Genomic DNA, 17,539 nt, shown 5'->3' on the forward strand with positions numbered 1-17,539 from the left:
ACTATGTGCACGAGAGTCTGGAAGACATAGGTCTGAATCTTCGTGCCACTATTTACTCAATATGTGACTTAAGCTTCAGCTTTATGATCTAAAACAAAGGTAACATAAAGCCACCCTTTGGAGATTCTTAAAAGGAGTAATAAAATGGCACAATGCACCACGTAGCGGGAACAGAGGATGCACTCAGTAAGCGAAGCTGCTATCATTCCTGTCTTGTGCTCAGCTTGCTCCTTGCTACTTTCTTTCCTTGGGCTGCTGTCTGCCCCCATCTCCCTCTAGCACTCCAAACGCCGCCGCCCACCCCCCCCTTGGCTCACCGGCAAAGACAAGGAAAAAGATGACAGTGAGCTGATAGACGGCGTGACCCAAGATGTTCTTCATCATAGTGCGTGAGATCAGAGGCTTATTTCGGCCATAGGGGCGACGCTTCAACAGAGAGTCTGTAGGAGGCTCTGTGGCCAGGGCCAATGAGGCAAAAGTGTCCATGATGAGATTAACCCACAACATCTGCACGGCTTTCAGTGGGGAATCCTGGTGGGAAGAAGAACCACTCCTTTTAGCTTTCCTTGGAGACCACCCCCCACCTCACTCATCAGCCTCATCTTTGCCCTTGAAATGGCCTACCTCCTGCTATCCACCATTTATTAGCTGAGTGACATTGAGAAACTTATTTAACCTCTTTGAGCCTTGGGTTCTTCACCTGTAAAATGGGGATAATACCTACTTTGCAAGGTTGTTTTTGAAGAACAGAGAAACTACATATAAGTGCTCATCACACTGGCTAACATGTAAGTGCTACATTAATGGTAGATAAATTATCATCATCCCACATGAGCAGATGGAGACCTAGTAGAGCTAATTCCTGCCCCAACACCCCTTCGGAAACTCTGGTCCTTACTCCTCAGTCGACATACTGTACCCCGCACCCCCTGTTCCTTAGCCCCAGCCTCATCCCTCCCATCTCAGCTCACCCCACATTCCCTTCACCTGGGTGATACAGGCTCCAGTGAAGGCCACAATCACAGCGACCACGTTGACAGTGAGCTGGAACTGCAGGAACTTGGAGATGCTATCGTAGACGTTTCGTCCCCACATCACTGCCTTCACGATGCTGGTGAAGTTGTCATCTGTTAGGATGATGTCAGAGGCCTCCTTTGCCACATCCGTGCCTGCAATACCCTGAGGTAAGAAGGGAAAGGAAAACAGTGAGGAACTGGACAAAATTCATGTACATTCTGAACTCATATCTTGACCTCCAAGAAGCTTCAGAACTCAGCATAAACACTAGAGGGCACACTAGCCACACAAATCCTACAGACTAAACCACCATATTTTGAGCGGTCTTCTCTCCCAAAGAAAATAAAGGGAAAATGTGTCACTGTCACTCTGTGGGAAAGGGGACTGGGCCATGATGCCACCACCTTACTCCTGAACTCAGACTGGAAATTACAGTTATCTCTGATATTCCTTTCTCCCATCCCTCCTACTTCCCCATCTTAGAAAATAATTAGAAGATAGGGAAAAAGTCCTATCTGTTCTACCTCTAAATTTTAAAATTTCTTTTGCCACTGCCAATATCTAATTTAAATCCTTATCTCCCCCGCACCTTGAAGTTACTCTACATTTTTTCCCAGGAGGAGTAGTCTGGCAGTACAGTTCAGATGTCCTGTCCTTATTCAAAATCCTGTCACTGGGGAACCACTAAAGGTTTCTAAATAGACAGATCAGTGGTTGAAAGCAGTGTTTTAGAAACAATAAACTTTCTAGTCTGGTAGTCAAAGCCCTCAACAAGTGAACTCTGGTTCATTTTCCAACCTGCTATATCTTTCTGCTCAAAACCTACTGCTTTATTCACAATTCCCTGAATCTCTCATTCACTTCTAGAGTCCAGTCTTCTACTTACACCCTTTTCTCCAAGCCTGGAACATCCTCTTTCCCCATCTATTTAAATCCTATCTGTCCTTAAGGTTCCATTAAATTAATTAAGCCCTGCTTGCTTGGCAAAGCTGTCCCTAACATCCCCAGCCTATTCTTCTATTCCATGTCTTACCACCCCTATAACCTACAGAGGGGCTTGTTTGTCAATCTAACCTGCACTAGTAGATTATTTGTACTGTTTACCTGGTAGTATTATTTTCCTATCCAGATTGCAACAAATGAATATCTGTCAGATAGACTATACAATTCAATTTCCCCATCAAAAAGTTCTCTAACACATCCACACAATGCTGTACCATGCACTGTAAAGAGAAAGGACGGAAAGAAAGAAAGAAAAAAAGAAAGAAAGAAAGAGTATCTTTATATATGTACTACTGCAGAATAATCTCTGTTAGGTTGTTAAATGAAAAGAAGCAAGGTGGAAAAAAGAGTATATGGTGTGTATATAGATAAATATAGATAAGTATCACTTATCTAAGAGAGTGGGATATAAATAAACTACACATTTGATTGTATTTTAAAGGAGCAAACAGAAAGATAAACCAAAAATCAAAGAAGTAAGTTATCTGTGGGATTAAGAAGGAGGCAACAGGGTAGAGGTGATAGGGATAGAAGCTAGACTTCTATGAATAGACCTTGTTGTTATATTTTACTTTAGAATTATGTAACTACTTTATACAAGTATAAAACAAAATTAAGTTTAAAAGAAGCAATCTCAAAATTGGAAGAAAAAAAAAAACCCATGATATAAATGAACTGGTATATAACCAGTTGGTAGCACAACCATACCAAGGGAAAAGTTCCAAATGACTTTTTGAAAAACACAGTAACTTGATGTTAGGATACAGTAGGATATACCTACAGGATAAAAAGAACTACAAGAAAAATCTTTAACTGTTTTTAGTAGAGTAATTGTATTATTATTGCTACTTTGAGACTATTACATATATTTTAGGATAAAGCAAATAATAATTATGTTAATGCCGTTAGGAATCAAACTTTTCAGCTTAAGAGATAAATATAAAATCAGGGAAGTAAAATAGGAAGTTAGAGTTCTAGAATTCTAAATTTGAATTGGAAATGCCAATATGAATTCATGAAGTATTTATCTTTAAAACAAAGAAACACAAAAACAAAAAGAGACATAAAAGACATATTTCCTAGCTTTGTCCACTGAAAAGTTCTAGAAACAATAATTTACTCAGAAGTAAGGAACATTCTGACATTCAGATTGTGTTCTCTAAATATCATTTCTCACTGAAATGAAGCAGAACTCCTTTGAGAAGTGGATGATTCTAGATCTAGGACAAGAAATATGCATGATGAATCTGGAACATCTTATCATACAAGAGACCAAGAAAGCTATTAAAGACAGACAGCTGAGGTTGTACCCAAAGTACTTAGCAGTGTTGAAGAGGCTAATGATGGGTCAGTGTAAACATCAAAATAATAATAAGGGCAATGGATCAAAACATATCACATATACTTAAAACCATGAGCTCATAATGATATTTTAAAAAAATAGACAATTAACTTTTAGTAGAGTAGTTTAGTAAATTTAAAAAAGTGAACAATTCATTGGTCACCTTTGGAGGATCCTAAAAAGTCAACTCATTATTTTGAAAACTGGTAAATAAAGGGAAAAAAATCAAGCATTTAACCTGTCTTTCATGTAGGAACTGAACCACACGGTAACCAAATAGTCGACGAGGGCAAATTTCTTTTTACAGAAGTATTCAAGTTAATAAATAAAGAAAATCAGAAAATTGTCATTTTGCAGCCCCTAATGAAAGATGGGATGTAGAATCTGATTGCTCATAGAACTAAGTACTAGTTTATAGGAAATACAAGGGCTAAAAGAACAGGTTAAAGGACACTATAGGGATACAATCAACAAAATCCCTGCCATGGTATATTCTATGTAGAAAAACAACCTTATTCCTTCAAAACTAAGTAGCTAGAGAAAAAGATGGAAAGGGATTGTGCAGAAAAGAGTTAACATAGCAGGCCTGAGACTGCTTTCTTGAGAAAGTCCTGTTTTCAAGGTTGGCCCTCGGCTAGCACCTGGAAACTTGGCCCTCAGTCAACAATTGACTGAAAATTAATTAGTGATTCACTGTGCCTAGACTGTGCCCAAACATATGGTTTCCACTGAAAACCTGCTTCCTTCTGGAAGTCTGGAATCTTAGCACGTGCTAGGCAGAAGGTGCCTATACGGCCAACCCCAATAAAAACCTACGACACCAAGTCTCTGGTGGGTTTCTCTGGGCAGAAACATCACATGTATTGCTGCATTTTCATTGCTGGGGGAAGAAGGAGCTCTCTGTGACCCCTCACGGGAAGAAGAGATCGTAAGGGACCTTGTGTGTGGATTCCAGACTCTACCTGTGACTTTCTGCCTTACTAGATTCTTACTGTACCAATGGACTAAATCTTAACCATGAGGACAACTATATGCTGAGTCCCCTGAGTCCTTCCAGTGAATGCACAAATGTAAATGGTGGTCTTGGGGACCCCTAGCACATAGATCCTATAGGGTCAGTGGCTGCCGAACTTTAGGATGTGTCAGAATCACCCAGAGGGACTGTTCAAACATGGACTGCTGGGCCCCAACTCCAAGCTTTCTGATTCAGTAGATCTGGGGTGAGGCCTGAGAATCTGCATTTCTATAGGTTTCCAGGTAGAGTTGGAAGGAAGAGCACACTTCAGGAAATACTGTTATAGATTAATAGATTCAAGAGATATATCAACCAATTGCAATGTATGGATCTTGTTTGCATTCTGATTTAGACAAATAATCTATAAAAACAACATTTATGAAGCATTTGGGGAAATGTGAACACTGACTAGGTATCTGATGATAGTAAGGAATCAATCTTGTTGTGAGACAATGGTACTATGATTCATTTAGATATATTTTATTGATACATATTTATTTTTCAGAGACACATACTGGATGAAATGACATAATATCTTGGATATGCTTCAGAGTAATTCAGGTGGAGATGGGGAAATGTGTATGTGTGGGCCAAGATTGGCCAAGTGTTGATATTTGACGCTGGGTGACAGATACATGAGGATTCAATAAACTATTCTATTTTTGTATATTCTTGAAATTTCCTAGAGTAAAAACTTTTTAAATTTATCTTTTGGTTAAAGAGAGCACCCTAAAGACAGATTTCTTCTTGAATCTTCTTCCGCTGCTTAAAAATCACCAACAGTTCAATGTGTATGGGAAGCTTACAATCATAAGTTACTTGAGTGTGAGAATGTACTTTGCAATCCGGGGACTTCTAAATGTTCCTGAGCATTAGAATCAATAAGTGTGCCTGTTCAGAAAATCCAAACACTTCCGGGACCCAGCTCAGATGCTACTGAATCAAGATAGCCGACTGTGGAACCTTGGAATATATGATTTTAAATGAACTTTCCAAGTGACTCTGATGCTCCGGGCCTCACAAGTGAAAAGCAGAGTGACGAACAGTGCTAACTATAGAGAGCACATTTTCCATATAGAATGTGAACTTTCTAGTGTGCCTAGGCAGACAATATCATCATGTTCATGGGCAAGTTTCAGTTGGTCTTGCTTTGCTGGGTAATGATACCTCATGATTTCCCTGCCTTTATACTTGATGGGTCCCTCATTATACATATTATTATTGGCCAGGTAGGTAGGCGAGATGGAGTTAGAGAAAGAGCACAAAGGGGGCTGTGAAGGTACAGGAAGCATCAGGTTACCAGAAGCCTGTCCTGGCTTCCCACTGGAGGAGGCAGCTTGCAGCAGAGAGAGACACTACGCTGAGCTGCTTACCATGGCAAAACCAACATCTGCTTTCTTCAGAGCCGGCCCATCATTTGTGCCATCCCCAGTGACAGCCACCACCTGCCGCTGTTCCCCAACAGTGCTGTCGATGATGCCTGGGAAAGACAGACACACTACAGTGAGTTCCACATGTGCCATCTGAGGCCATTTCCCCATGAAAGGCAGTTTTTTGGTCTTCCTCTCCGGTCCCTGCCGCCACCTCCTTTTCTACGCTCTTTCCTTCTTTTTTTCCCTATGCTACAGGTTCTATAGTGTCACCCGATGGCAGTAAATTGTTTCACGGGTAGCACTCTAAGCTAAGAAAGTCTGACCTTGTCGAATATCCTGTCCAGTGCCCCAAGGCAGCTATTATGTGGTGGAAAAAGCACTGGATGATTTGAAGGCAGAGACCCAGGGATTGAATGGTAACACTTCGACTTACCAGTTGGGCAATTTGGATAGGTTACTTGTTGTCTCAGCCTCAAACTTCCTTATTTGCAAAATGGGACTAGCTTAACCTGTATTGCTTAATTCACAGTACTATCAACAAACAAGATAGGATAATGTTTAAAAACAACTTTATTATATTATATACCTTATACTCACCAGGGCCTCAGATGTTTGCTAAACTGTCCCATGAGCGGGGAAGCTCTCCCAGGACCCCCCTACTCAGGACGGGAGAGTTGCTTTGGTTGATGGCTCTTATCTGTGCTCATCCCGGCCTGCCTTCCTCTATCCTAGGCACCTACTCAGGAACCAACCTCACCTTTCACCAGTGTGTGCTTGTCAGTGGGGGAAGATCGCGCCAGCACCCGGAGCTTAGGCCAGATCTTGTCCAGCTTTTCTTGCTCTACCTGCCAACACCAGACCACACCTGGGTCAGTCAAGCTCAGAACAGCCATCTGGGAAAATCTTACTTCTTTACCCATGCTGAGCTTCTGGGAGAGCTGGTACTCCATGGCCCCCGGGGGAGTGTTATCCTGGCCTCCAGTGGAGGTGAAGCAGCCAACTCAGGCTCCAGGGCGGATTCATGGATGGTGACCATTCAGGCCCTGCTTGTCTTCTTTTTCCTACCAATTCCCTACCTGGGAGCCAATTCCGTATTTTTTAGACCCTTGACAGAGGTGGGCCAGGGTTAGCTGTTGGCTCAGGTGGCTAAAGTAGTGCTTCTGAGGTCTTAGGTTCAATTTCTACATTGACTAGGAAGCTTTGGCCTGCTCCACACCCAGACCATGTCCTCTTACCAACCTGTGCCACTGTCAGTCACAAGGCAGTGACATAGGAGGGGTGAGGTAGAAGGAAATCAGTACAAAATCATCCCACAGTTGAAAAAAATGGAAAGACATGAAAAGTTAGTGACACTGTCTCAAAAGATAGCTTGTGAATGAAGATAGAAGAAAAAAATCCAATTTTACTGTCTGAACAGCTTTGGTAAAAGGGACCTCTCACTATGAATAGATTTTAGTTTAAAAACCACCCACTTTCTCCCACCTGTCCCAGATGCCTTACACATGAACCAGCCCTCCGCTAATAAAAGAGGCCCTGATTCCTCCCACCCAAGACCCACCTCGCCCTTCTCGTTTCGGATGAGTCGATTGAATTCTTTGCCTTCTAAGCACAGAAAGTCATCCCCAGGTGTCACAATGCCACATTTGGTGGCGATGGCCCGGGCTGTGTTGATGTTGTCACCTGTCACCATTCTGACAGTAATGCCAGCTCGTTTGCATTTGGCAATAGCTTCCGGTACCTGTGGAGAATGAGGCAAGAGGAATGGAGGAGGTGGGGGTGGTGAGGCCTGGTAAGCTGCTCCTGTTCAGTTGTCCCTTCATTGTGGACAGGGGAGAGGCACCCTGAAAGCAGAACCATGGGGCATGGGCTAAGTCTGGTCATTTTTATATTGCTTGGTGCCACCTCGCTTCTGTCCTATCCATGATACTCACATTTGAATTTGCCTTATTGTACCATGAGTTGAAGGGGAAATTTGCTTCAGGAGCCAGGTGTAAAAGCTTACTCTCCCACTTACAATCTAGATTTCTTAGCAGGGCACGCCTGGCCTTTTGAGATTTTGCTACTGCCTTCCTTTCCAGCAGAAGTTTTAACCACCTTCCACCCCCCTGGCACATACTCCAACAATATCAATTCTTTTAAGTTTCCCAAATGCATGACACACTGTCATGCCTCTGGGTCTTGATGGTTGATAGTCCATTGGTCTGAAGTCCTTAGAAGCGAGACTCTTTCAATGCCCTAGAATTGAGAGTAACGCGCAGCTATTCTAGGGGTGCTCGACAAGAATGTGTTGCTTGAAAGAAGGTGGCTAGAGACAAAGTTGCTGTTCCAGTTAATTCCATCTCCTGACGATTCTTGAGTACCAAACAATAAGCCCAGTAAAACCTATGCTTCTTACCCGTCAGACAGCATGAACCGCAGGAATGCCACTTTCTATTAGTTCAGTACTCTACAGCAGTTCTGTGAAGCAGGAAGCACAGAAACATCTATCCCAGCAAATGAGAAACAGTTAGGTAACTTGCCTAAGTTTCCTAAGTTACAACTAGAAATGGAGCTAGTACCCCAGTTCCTGCGACTCCTGGGTGGCCTCGCATTAGGTCACACTGGGCTGGCGCATGGACCGGGGCCACTGGAAGACTTCCATTCATGTTTCCTAGCCCTTTTTTCAAGTCAAAGCCTCACCTCTGGGCGCACAGGATCCTCAATGCCCACCACTGCGATACAGGTCAGTTCAGTGAGGATTTCGCTCTCGTTGTCCCATGGGGGCTCTCCGTCATTGAAATCCCGGTAAGCTATGCAGATAGTCCGGAGTCCCTCACTGGCCATGGGCTCGATGACGGTGTGGACCATCTCATCTCGGTCCTTATTCTTGAATGGCACTGCTTCCCCTTTCTTGTCCAGGATTCGATTACACCTGGCAGGGCACACAGTCAGAAAGCAGCATCCCCCCCATGTGCTTGCATAGTCATTCACAGACATTCTGGCCACTCTGCATTACTCCTAAAGACACTGTTCTGTGGCCATAAATCTCCACTCATAACCCAAAGCTGAGCCCCTTTTTCCAAGGTGGGGTGGCCAGTAGGTGGGTAATGTCTAGGTGGGCAGAGCATTTGATTCTCCCGTGTTGTCTGCTCCTACTCATACGTGAATACAATATCAAGGCTCATTTGTGGATCGCCTGCTCTTTTGAGCTTCGCAAAGGTGGAGACACTTCCTCAGTCCTCAGTATCTAGAGTGCTCAGTGCAGAGGGTGTTCTCAACAAGAACGTGTCACTCGAAAGGGGGTGGCGAAAGCCAAGCTGGGGCACTGGTTTTTAGCTACTGGCCCTATATCCACGTAGGTGATCCACGTAGGTCACCTTTTAATGACCTATGGATCATCTAGCCACTTTGATTATGCAACTTCCTGTGATCAGAATTGAGAATAAAAAGGAAAAGGGAACACAGAACTAACATTTCTAGTATCAATACTTGCTATGTGCAAGGCATTTTACATACATTGAATCATTTAATCAGAGTAACCCTGTGAGATGGGTGGGTGTTATTATCTCTTTTCAGAATAGGAAATGGAAGTTTGGATTGCCTAGGTCTGAACCGTGGCTGTGCCACTAAGAGCTGTATCACTTCCAGCAAGTTACTGAACTTCCCAGCACCTCTGAATTCTCATCCGTAAAACAGGGATAATGACAGCATCTACCTCGCTGAGCTGTGAAGAGTAAGTACCGTATCCAAAGTACTTAACAGCAAGGCTTGGCCTGAACCAAGCTCAGATGTTAGTCATGATGTCACTGCCTGGAAGGAGGGTTTGCTCATCATCCAGGTGGATTCAGCGTGAGGCCTGGCACCCTGACCTCCCTGAGGGTAGGATCCTGAAGGGAGGAAGAAGCGGGGGAGGGGCGCTCACTTGCGCAAGATGATCTCAGAAGCACCCTTGCTGTACATGCGGTAGCCACTGCGGGGCTTCTCGATGACGGTGCTCATGGACTTGCGCACCGAGTTGAAGGTGTACACCTTGTAGAGCTTCTCCTCGGGCACCTCACTGCGCACGGCGTGGTAATCCTGCTTCAGGTCTGTGACGAAGCCCAGCAGGGCGCACTCGGTCTTGTTGCCCACCTGCCGCGGCAGGCCGCCCTCCTTCTCTGGAGGCTGAGAGGAAAAACACACGTGGGAGTGTTGGATGAGGTGCCGAAGCTGGGGAGAGAACCTAGGAAGGGAAGGACTCCGCTCGAGGCTTTCACACATGTACCCAGGGCCCGTGGGGGTGCTGACCGTGGTCCCTGAGCAACCCAGGGCTTGGGGATTTTTTAGTTGCCCTGGGGGTGGTGCTGGTGTCTCACCCTGTGTGGGTCTTATTCTAACACTCTCTCTTAGTTTCTAGAAACTGAGTCATTTACTCCTGACCAGCATGAGGTCTCTTTTTATTTATTTATTTATTATTTTTTTAAAAGATTTTTTGATGTGGACCATTTTAAAAGTCTTTATTGAATTTGTTACAATATTGATTCTGTTTTTTGTTTTGGTTTTTGGGCCCCGAGGCATGTGGGAGGGATCTTAGCTCCCCAACCAGGGATCGAACACACACCCCCTTCATTGGAAGGCAAAGTCTTGACCAGTGGACCGCCAGAGAAGTCCCAAGATCTTTTTAGAGATACTGCCTTTACCTGGTGATTGGAGGTCATTTCGTAGCTATAGATTCCTACCTGCCTCCCCCTTTCCCTCCCATCTCCCAATCTACTCCCACGGATTATTTCCTAGTTTCACCCCAAACATGTTCACTGGGGAGTGGGAAATGGGATGTGGGATGGCAATTCAGGCAGAATAAAGAAGAATAAATTAATGGTTCCCTCCACCTACCCATTTTAAGTGTCCTGGCAAAGGAAACGCTTACCAGAACCTTGGAGGTGTAGGCACTGTTGATAGAAATACCATTGACAATAAGGTCCAGGACCTTGGGCACGAGGACATCAGGGCTTGGGATTTGATGGTAATGGGTTTCTCCGATATAAGCCTGCACCACAGTCATGCGGTTCATGGTCAACGTGCCTGTCTTATCAGAGCAGATGGCTGTGGCATTGCCCATTGTTTCACAAGCATCCAAGTGCCGTACCAGGTTATTGTCTTTCATCATTTTCTACAAAGGAGAAGAGAAAAGACTTCCCAAATACAGGTCAAAGGCCATTTCCTAGCCAGCATCTCTCCACATTTCATTCTCTGGTCCCACACAAAAATGCAGGATACGATTTTTGTAAATACTCTTAAGATTCTACTGGGTTACTTAAACATTGATGCAACTGATCCAGACGGTCCTTCCAAAGTGCCAGTGGCTTCTGCTCCTGAAGGCATCACCCAGAGTTTATGAAGACAGAGTGGCCCATCCTTTCACCAGAGGCTACACGGTACCCTCCCCTCCGGTCTCTGTTGTGAAAGAAGACACAGTTTCATTCCAGTCTCACCTTCACAGAGTAAGCCAGTGAAATGGTGACTGCCAGTGGCAGCCCCTCTGGCACAGCCACCACCAGCACAGTGATGCCAATGATGAAGAACTTGACAAAGTACTGGACGTAGATGGGAGTACACTCAGCCAGCCATGGTCTGCGCTGTATCACAAAGTTGTCGATCACAAAGTACAGAATCAGGATGAGAACTGTGATTGCAGACATGATCAGACCTGTCCAGGAAACAAGTCAAATGAACCCAGGCTTCAGGGTATTCCTAGGGCCCTAGCCAGAGATGGATTGGCATAAATTGTAGCCTTTGCTATCCATTTTTAAAATGACTATCTAAGTCATACCCAAAGCCCCTATCCATTCTCTGGTGCTTGTACATTACAGTGTAGGGGAAAGAGGTGGCTTTGCATTCTAAAGACATGGGTGCTATTCTCAGCACTGCACCAACTTGACTCGTGGCTTCGGACTGGTCTTGACCCTCTCTGGGCCTATTTCCTCATTCATAAATAAGAGGATTGGTCTAGTTTTCTAAAATAGTATTCTATGATTCTATCTCAGACCTACTCTCTTCCTACAAATCATAATGTAGTGACTACAGGTGCCTATTTCCTAGTAGTTTATCAATTTTAACTTCTTCCCTAGTAGCCTGAGAATGTCAGGCAATTCACAACTTGTTCACAGTGTTGCCCCTATGGTGTTAGCACATCACCTACATAACTATCCCTTAGAGCGGTGCGTCCCAACCTTTCTCCTGACATGGCATAGACAGAAGATGACAATAATAACAACTACTAATATAGTGCTTACTATGAGTCAGGCAAGCACTTCACAGGTATTAACTCATTTAATCCTCACAACAATCCTGTGAGATGTTACTATTATCATCCCCTTTTATGTGTCTCTCTAAGGCACAGAGAGGTTTTGGTATGGCACACTGGAGGGGGACCAACCATCCTGGTTTGCCTGAGACTGAGCAGTTTCCTGGGCTGCGGGACTTTCAGTGCTAAAACTGCGAAAGTCTCAAGCAAACTGGGATAGTTGGTCATCCTACATATCCTACAATGGAAGAATCTGCTCAAGATCAGAAAACAACTGGTCTAGGGGCTCCAACTGCCTTGGGTGCTGCCTGGCTACTCTGAGGGCTGAGGGGATCAGTATTTGGGCATCTGTATCTACCTGTGGCACAATATCTGGGAAAAGTTCCACTTCAAATCATAGTTTGATTTGTGTCTTTGCTTTTCCTGAGGGCCCAGTGATTCAGAGGAATCAGAACAAGGCTAGAGGTGATTGTATCACTGAAAGCATATTCTTTTGTACTTTGCTTCATCAGGGTCAGGCCTAAGAGGTGAGGCAAGTAAGGCACCTAGGCTGCAAAATTTAAGGAGGCATTCACTCTCAGGGTGGTGCAAGGCACCTCACTCGTTTCCCCCTGGTCCTTGGTCTAGATAATATGTGAAATGAATAAACAGAGGAGACCAGTGGCTAGCCCTCAGGTAGCTTGTACTCCCTAAAGAATAAGGTGGGGATTAGGAGCACAACAGTAGGATCTGTTTAATGTTTCAAACCCGTGTGCCAGGCTCAGCAATTTGATTCCACACTTGCAATTTATCTCATCTGTGTATTGTTTTTTCAAAAATTAATTAATTAATTTATTTTTGGCTGTGTTAGGTCTTTTGTTGCTGCACGTGGGCTTTCTCTAGTTGCGGCGAGTGGGGGCTACTCTTTGTTGCGGTGCGCGGGCTTCTCATTGCGGTGGCTTCTCTTGTGGAGCACGGGCTCTAGGCGCGCGGGCTTCAGTAGTTGTGGCACAAGGGCTCTAGAGCGCAGGCTCAGTAGTCGTGGCGCACGGGCTTAGTTGCTCCGCGGCATGTGGGATCTTCCTGGACCAGGGCTTGAACCTGTTTCCCCTGCATTTGCAGGCGGATTCTTAACCACTGAGCCACCAGGGAAGTCCCTCATCTGTGTATTGTTTATATGCAAGAGACTTCATGGTGGTCAAAATTAGCTAGGTACTAGAACTGGATGAATAGGCCAGACTAACGCTCTATAAAACTCTCTGTGGTGCTTAAAATGTTCTCTATTTGCACTGTCCAATATGGCAGCCACTAGCCACATGTGGTTATTGACCAACTGAAATAGGTTAATGTGACTGAGGAGCTGAATGTTTAACTATATCTAATTCTCACTAATTTCATTAATTTTCATTAATTTCAATGGAAACAGCCACACATGGTTAGTGGCTGCAGTAGTGGACAGCATAGGTTCTTGCTATTCAATGTGCGCTTAGCGGCACTGGCGTCACCTGGGGGATTGTTAGAAACGCAGACTCTCAGGCCCCACACAGAAATGTACTGGACTAGACTCTGACTGTAGTAAACAGAGAGGTGAGGTCAGCAAATAAACCGTGGGAAAAGACTGTAGTTTAAGGGATATGTACGCTGAAGGAGCAATCTTCCTTTGTTCCCTCCTCCAAATCCCCCGCCCCACCCCACCACTGAAAGAAGGCAGGAGAGAGGAGAGTGCAGAGGCAAGCTATGGAGAAGCTGCTTCCTCTCACGATGCACAGGAGTGCCTTTACTGACCTCTGCTCTGCAAAGCACCTCTTTAATCACTGTCTTCCTTTTCCCTCCAGTCCTTATTCTGAACTGATTGCTCTATGCCTGGCCATTCCTATGTAAGGCGTTTATAAGCCAATACACAAGCAGGTGAGTAGCTATTAAAGTCTTCCTTCTTGCTAATGTAAATCTCCCATTTGTTTGCGCCTTTAACCCTAACACACAGGAAAACATCTCTCTCTGCAAAAGCTAAACAGTCGCAGAGAGAGACACAGCTACCTGGACTGCACTAGCCACTTGGAATTTTTAGCTTCTTTCTGCCAGACCTGGTTGGTGTAGAAAGAAGGCAATCAAAGTAGCCAGGATCCAGAATAGCACTGATAAACAAACCAAGAAGGCTCCACCCTACTCACCAGCTTTTCCAATCTGAACAGCCAAGCGCGTCAGCTTGCCCTGCAGCACCGACTTCTCCTTTTTGGGCAGCTTGGCTGCCTTTTTCTCCTTTTCCTCATTGTCGATCCCCTCCTGGCTGTTGAGTGGCTGGATTTCCAAGGCCACTCCATCCTGAGTCTTTGCTAGGGTGTACACACAAATAGGACAGGTAAGCAGGCAAGGTAGTAGCACTGAGTAGCAGGCAAGTGGAAACTAACAAATCCTTCTGTCTTATTCCTGGAATATACTTTGGACCCCTGACATCAGATCTGACCACCCTCACCCCATGCCAGACAGGGAACTTGACTTTGACCCTCTATTAGGGCTTTCGGAATGATATCTTAACAACTGGAGGTGAAATCTGGTGCTTTTAGGGTATGGATTTCCACTTCAGTGGCAGCTTCCTGGCACTACCTCAGAGCCCCAAGCCATGTTTATTCCAGCAAGAGGATTAGTCATGCCACTAAGTGCTATTACCAACAACCATCCTTCCTGGAATTCAGTGCTTAATATAGTGAATCTTTACTGCAGAAAGGGGCTGAAGGGGAAGGCTGGTAGATATTCCTAGAGCATAAGGGTCCTAGTCAGCTCTTTGAAAGGTTCATCTCTCTCTCACTATATCTATAGCTATATCTATATATATATAGACCGTCAAGGAAGAAACACAGACCCCAGACACAGGGTATTTTCCAGTTCCCTCTCGTATTAGTTGAACGATAAGGGAAGGAAATCTCTTTTCTCCCCTGTCTGATGAAGGTAGGGAGGTACAGAGTGGGACCTAGGGGAAAAGGGAAGAAGCTGGTGCGAGGGACTCCCTGGAATAAGAGAAAGCCAGGATAAAGACAGACATATAAATCCACTTTGCTTTAAAAAGAAGAGTTAAAGAAATCTAAAATTAAAGAATTATTTTTGTGGAGCCCTGGTTCTCCGACATGATGCCTTTATTTCTAAAAACTACTATGATGTGGGTTACAAAAGGAAAAAAATCTCTAGGAGCCGTCTCAAGAGAGCAGTTCTTGCTGGTTCCTGGCACCCCTCCAGTTTCACCCCTGCAGAGCTCGACCCCTTTGGTTAGATGCCCTTCCTGAGATACTGTCTCTGCTGTCAGACTCACAAACAAGACAGAGACAGGATGTAAACACAGCCACCAAAAAAGCAACACACATCAGATTAGGAGGAAGAAAACAGACTGTGGAGAGAACAAAGAAAGAGGTGGGGAGCGAGGTTATGGAGAAAGGGCTCTCTCCAGCCCCGAGAAGACTAGCTGAGAAGGAATCCAGATCAGAAGAGGACACCGATGAGGAAGCCAACAAGAGGAGGGTGCAGGGACTGCCCATCCCAACTCCTTCCACCATAAGGACCCTGAAGTCTTCCAACCCAGAAACTGATGACCGTTGTTGTTTACATCTGGCCTAGGGCAGTGAAGCAAAGAGTTCAGCACCCTGGGAAGAGCAGATCAATCTCACAGGCTCTCCAAGATTGACATGAGGTTCCTTGAGCCAACAGCAGAGGATGCTGTTGTCCCATCTTAGATTGGGTTTGAGAGCTTGAGACCACCCCCAGATCTCTGCACCTTCCTCAGGATAAGGCATCTGGGCCACAGCAGCAGATAACAAATTTATGGAGAGGAAAAGGGAGGAGGCAGATGGCCTGGGAAGGCCTGGTTTGAGTGTGGGCAGGTAGAGATGGCAAATGAGTGGGTGGAAAGGTTACCTTTGTTGCGATTTTCAGGGGCTCCTTGTTTTTTACCTGTTTGAACAAGAAAGAAAAAAATGGGGTGGAGACCCAAAGTGACTATTAAGAGATCAGATATCCAATGTTTCGGTCCTGCTCAGAGCCCAAAAGGGCAACAGCAAAGGGGATGAGTTGCAGGAAAGGGAATGTAAAGGAAGCTCACATCTGTTTGCCTCCATCTTCATTAGGGGCTCTCATGACTCCTTGGGGTATGGCCCAGGCCGCTCATGCAGGTGAGTGCACACCCACTTCTGAGCTGCTTTCTTCCGGAGCACAGTTGCTGGAGGGAGGGTGCTCCCAGCCTGAGTCACACCACTTGGAGAAATGGGGTGGGGGTTAGGAAGCGAGAGGTTTGACCTGTTTCTGCCTGGTGGCAAAGGCCCTGCAAGGTGCCTCCATGTCAGTTTACCAGCGCCAAGCAAGCGGCCTCCTTATTCACTTGCAGGCAGCTGCAGAAACGGATAGTCTAGTTCCTGAGTGAATGTGTTTTGTCTCCTTCTCATTAACTGCCCTTCCCTAAACAGCCCAAGATGGTCCTCCAGCCAACAGGTAGAAATCCTTCTCTCCTCCAAGGGAAGAAGGAATGCTTAGGGAAAGGTGTAGATATGGTTTGGTATCTTTTTTTGCCTTCTGTTTTTCCTTCTTTCAGAAACAAGTGAATGGCAAAGACAGGGCTAACTTCGGGGTAGACATTCCCTCTCTGTTCCCACTCTCCTGGCTGTGTCTCTCTTCCACTGACAGCCCATAGTTTCAGCAGGAATGCAGTTTCTTCTCCTGGACAGTTTTCCCTTAGCCTTGATGATTCATATAATCCCCCATGTCTGAGGCAAAAAGGGGCAAGGGTTGGAGGACTACACAGAGGGGAGTTGAGCACCTTGCCAGCTCATTTGGGGCAGGCTTTCTACCTCATCCCTTTACAATCCACCAATAGACACAGGAATCAATGCAACCTGACTGGGGAGCCTAGAGTCAGGATCTGGTTTTCCTTAGAGCACCGTGGGGAGCCAGGGATGATACCCTTAGCTCAACAAGGGGTTTGGATATCTGCACTCATCATCCTGCAGATTCTTCCAACCAGGTACTGCATCCAGATCTGCTCCCTTTCCTAGTTTGTCCATGGGGGTGGGAGGGAAAAGACTCTCATCCCGAAAGCCCTTTACCTTTCTTCTTCTTCTCTTCCTCTTCCCCCTCACTGGCCCCCAAGAGGGTAAAGATGATTCCAGTCTGAGAGTTGATACCCACAGCAGTCACTACCATTCGGCCAGAACCTTCCATGACATGGGTCCCTAAATGAGAAAGAAGACAAGAGATGTGTTGTTTTTTTATACCTGGCCATTCTTTGGTGTGAAACATAAACCTGGAAAAAAGCAATCCCTCTTTCTTCCTCTCCCATGGATAGTGATATACTCAGCAGATAGTAGGAAAAGATCAAGAACAAGCAAACTGGGGGGTAAGGAAAACAATGTGTCTAACTGCTTTAGGGTAAGGCTCCTTTCCCACCACCCATCCCCAGCCAGCAGAGCCCTTCCAAGGTCCCTATAGCACCTGCTTCATAGGCAACCTCTTTTAGGTTGCTTGATATCCTTGTATCCAACCCACTAATATGCTACTGCCTCAGTTGAACC

At 45.2% G+C, this 17,539-nt stretch overlaps 1 protein-coding gene across 5 annotated transcripts in view; it reads right to left on the reverse strand.

Moving 5' to 3' along the window:
- The window catches only part of ATP2B4 (ATPase plasma membrane Ca2+ transporting 4), a 90,490-nt gene that overhangs the window by 17,210 nt on the left and 55,741 nt on the right, over nucleotides 1-17,539 (reverse strand). For 3 of the 5 annotated variants that reach the window (XM_082432499.1, XM_082432500.1, XM_082432502.1), the window contains 12 exons: nucleotides 17,075-17,200; nucleotides 15,894-15,929; nucleotides 14,162-14,323; nucleotides 11,200-11,414; nucleotides 10,635-10,877; nucleotides 9,651-9,892; nucleotides 8,429-8,660; nucleotides 7,308-7,487; nucleotides 6,507-6,594; nucleotides 5,750-5,856; nucleotides 988-1,179; nucleotides 318-531 (listed from right to left, as the gene is read on the reverse strand). In XM_082432499.1, the coding sequence (XP_082288625.1) occupies nucleotides 318-531; nucleotides 988-1,179; nucleotides 5,750-5,856; nucleotides 6,507-6,594; nucleotides 7,308-7,487; nucleotides 8,429-8,660; nucleotides 9,651-9,892; nucleotides 10,635-10,877; nucleotides 11,200-11,414; nucleotides 14,162-14,323; nucleotides 15,894-15,929; nucleotides 17,075-17,200 (2,037 nt within the window). The remainder of the gene's footprint in view (nucleotides 1-317; nucleotides 532-987; nucleotides 1,180-5,749; nucleotides 5,857-6,506; nucleotides 6,595-7,307; nucleotides 7,488-8,428; nucleotides 8,661-9,650; nucleotides 9,893-10,634; nucleotides 10,878-11,199; nucleotides 11,415-14,161; nucleotides 14,324-15,893; nucleotides 15,930-17,074; nucleotides 17,201-17,539) is intronic. The other 2 variants (XM_082432501.1, XM_082432503.1) reach the window with 1 other exon arrangement.

The sequence above is a fragment of the Balaenoptera physalus genome (assembly GCF_965194825.1).
Source record: "Balaenoptera physalus genome assembly, chromosome: 1".
Taxonomy (NCBI): domain Eukaryota; kingdom Metazoa; phylum Chordata; class Mammalia; order Artiodactyla; family Balaenopteridae; genus Balaenoptera; species Balaenoptera physalus.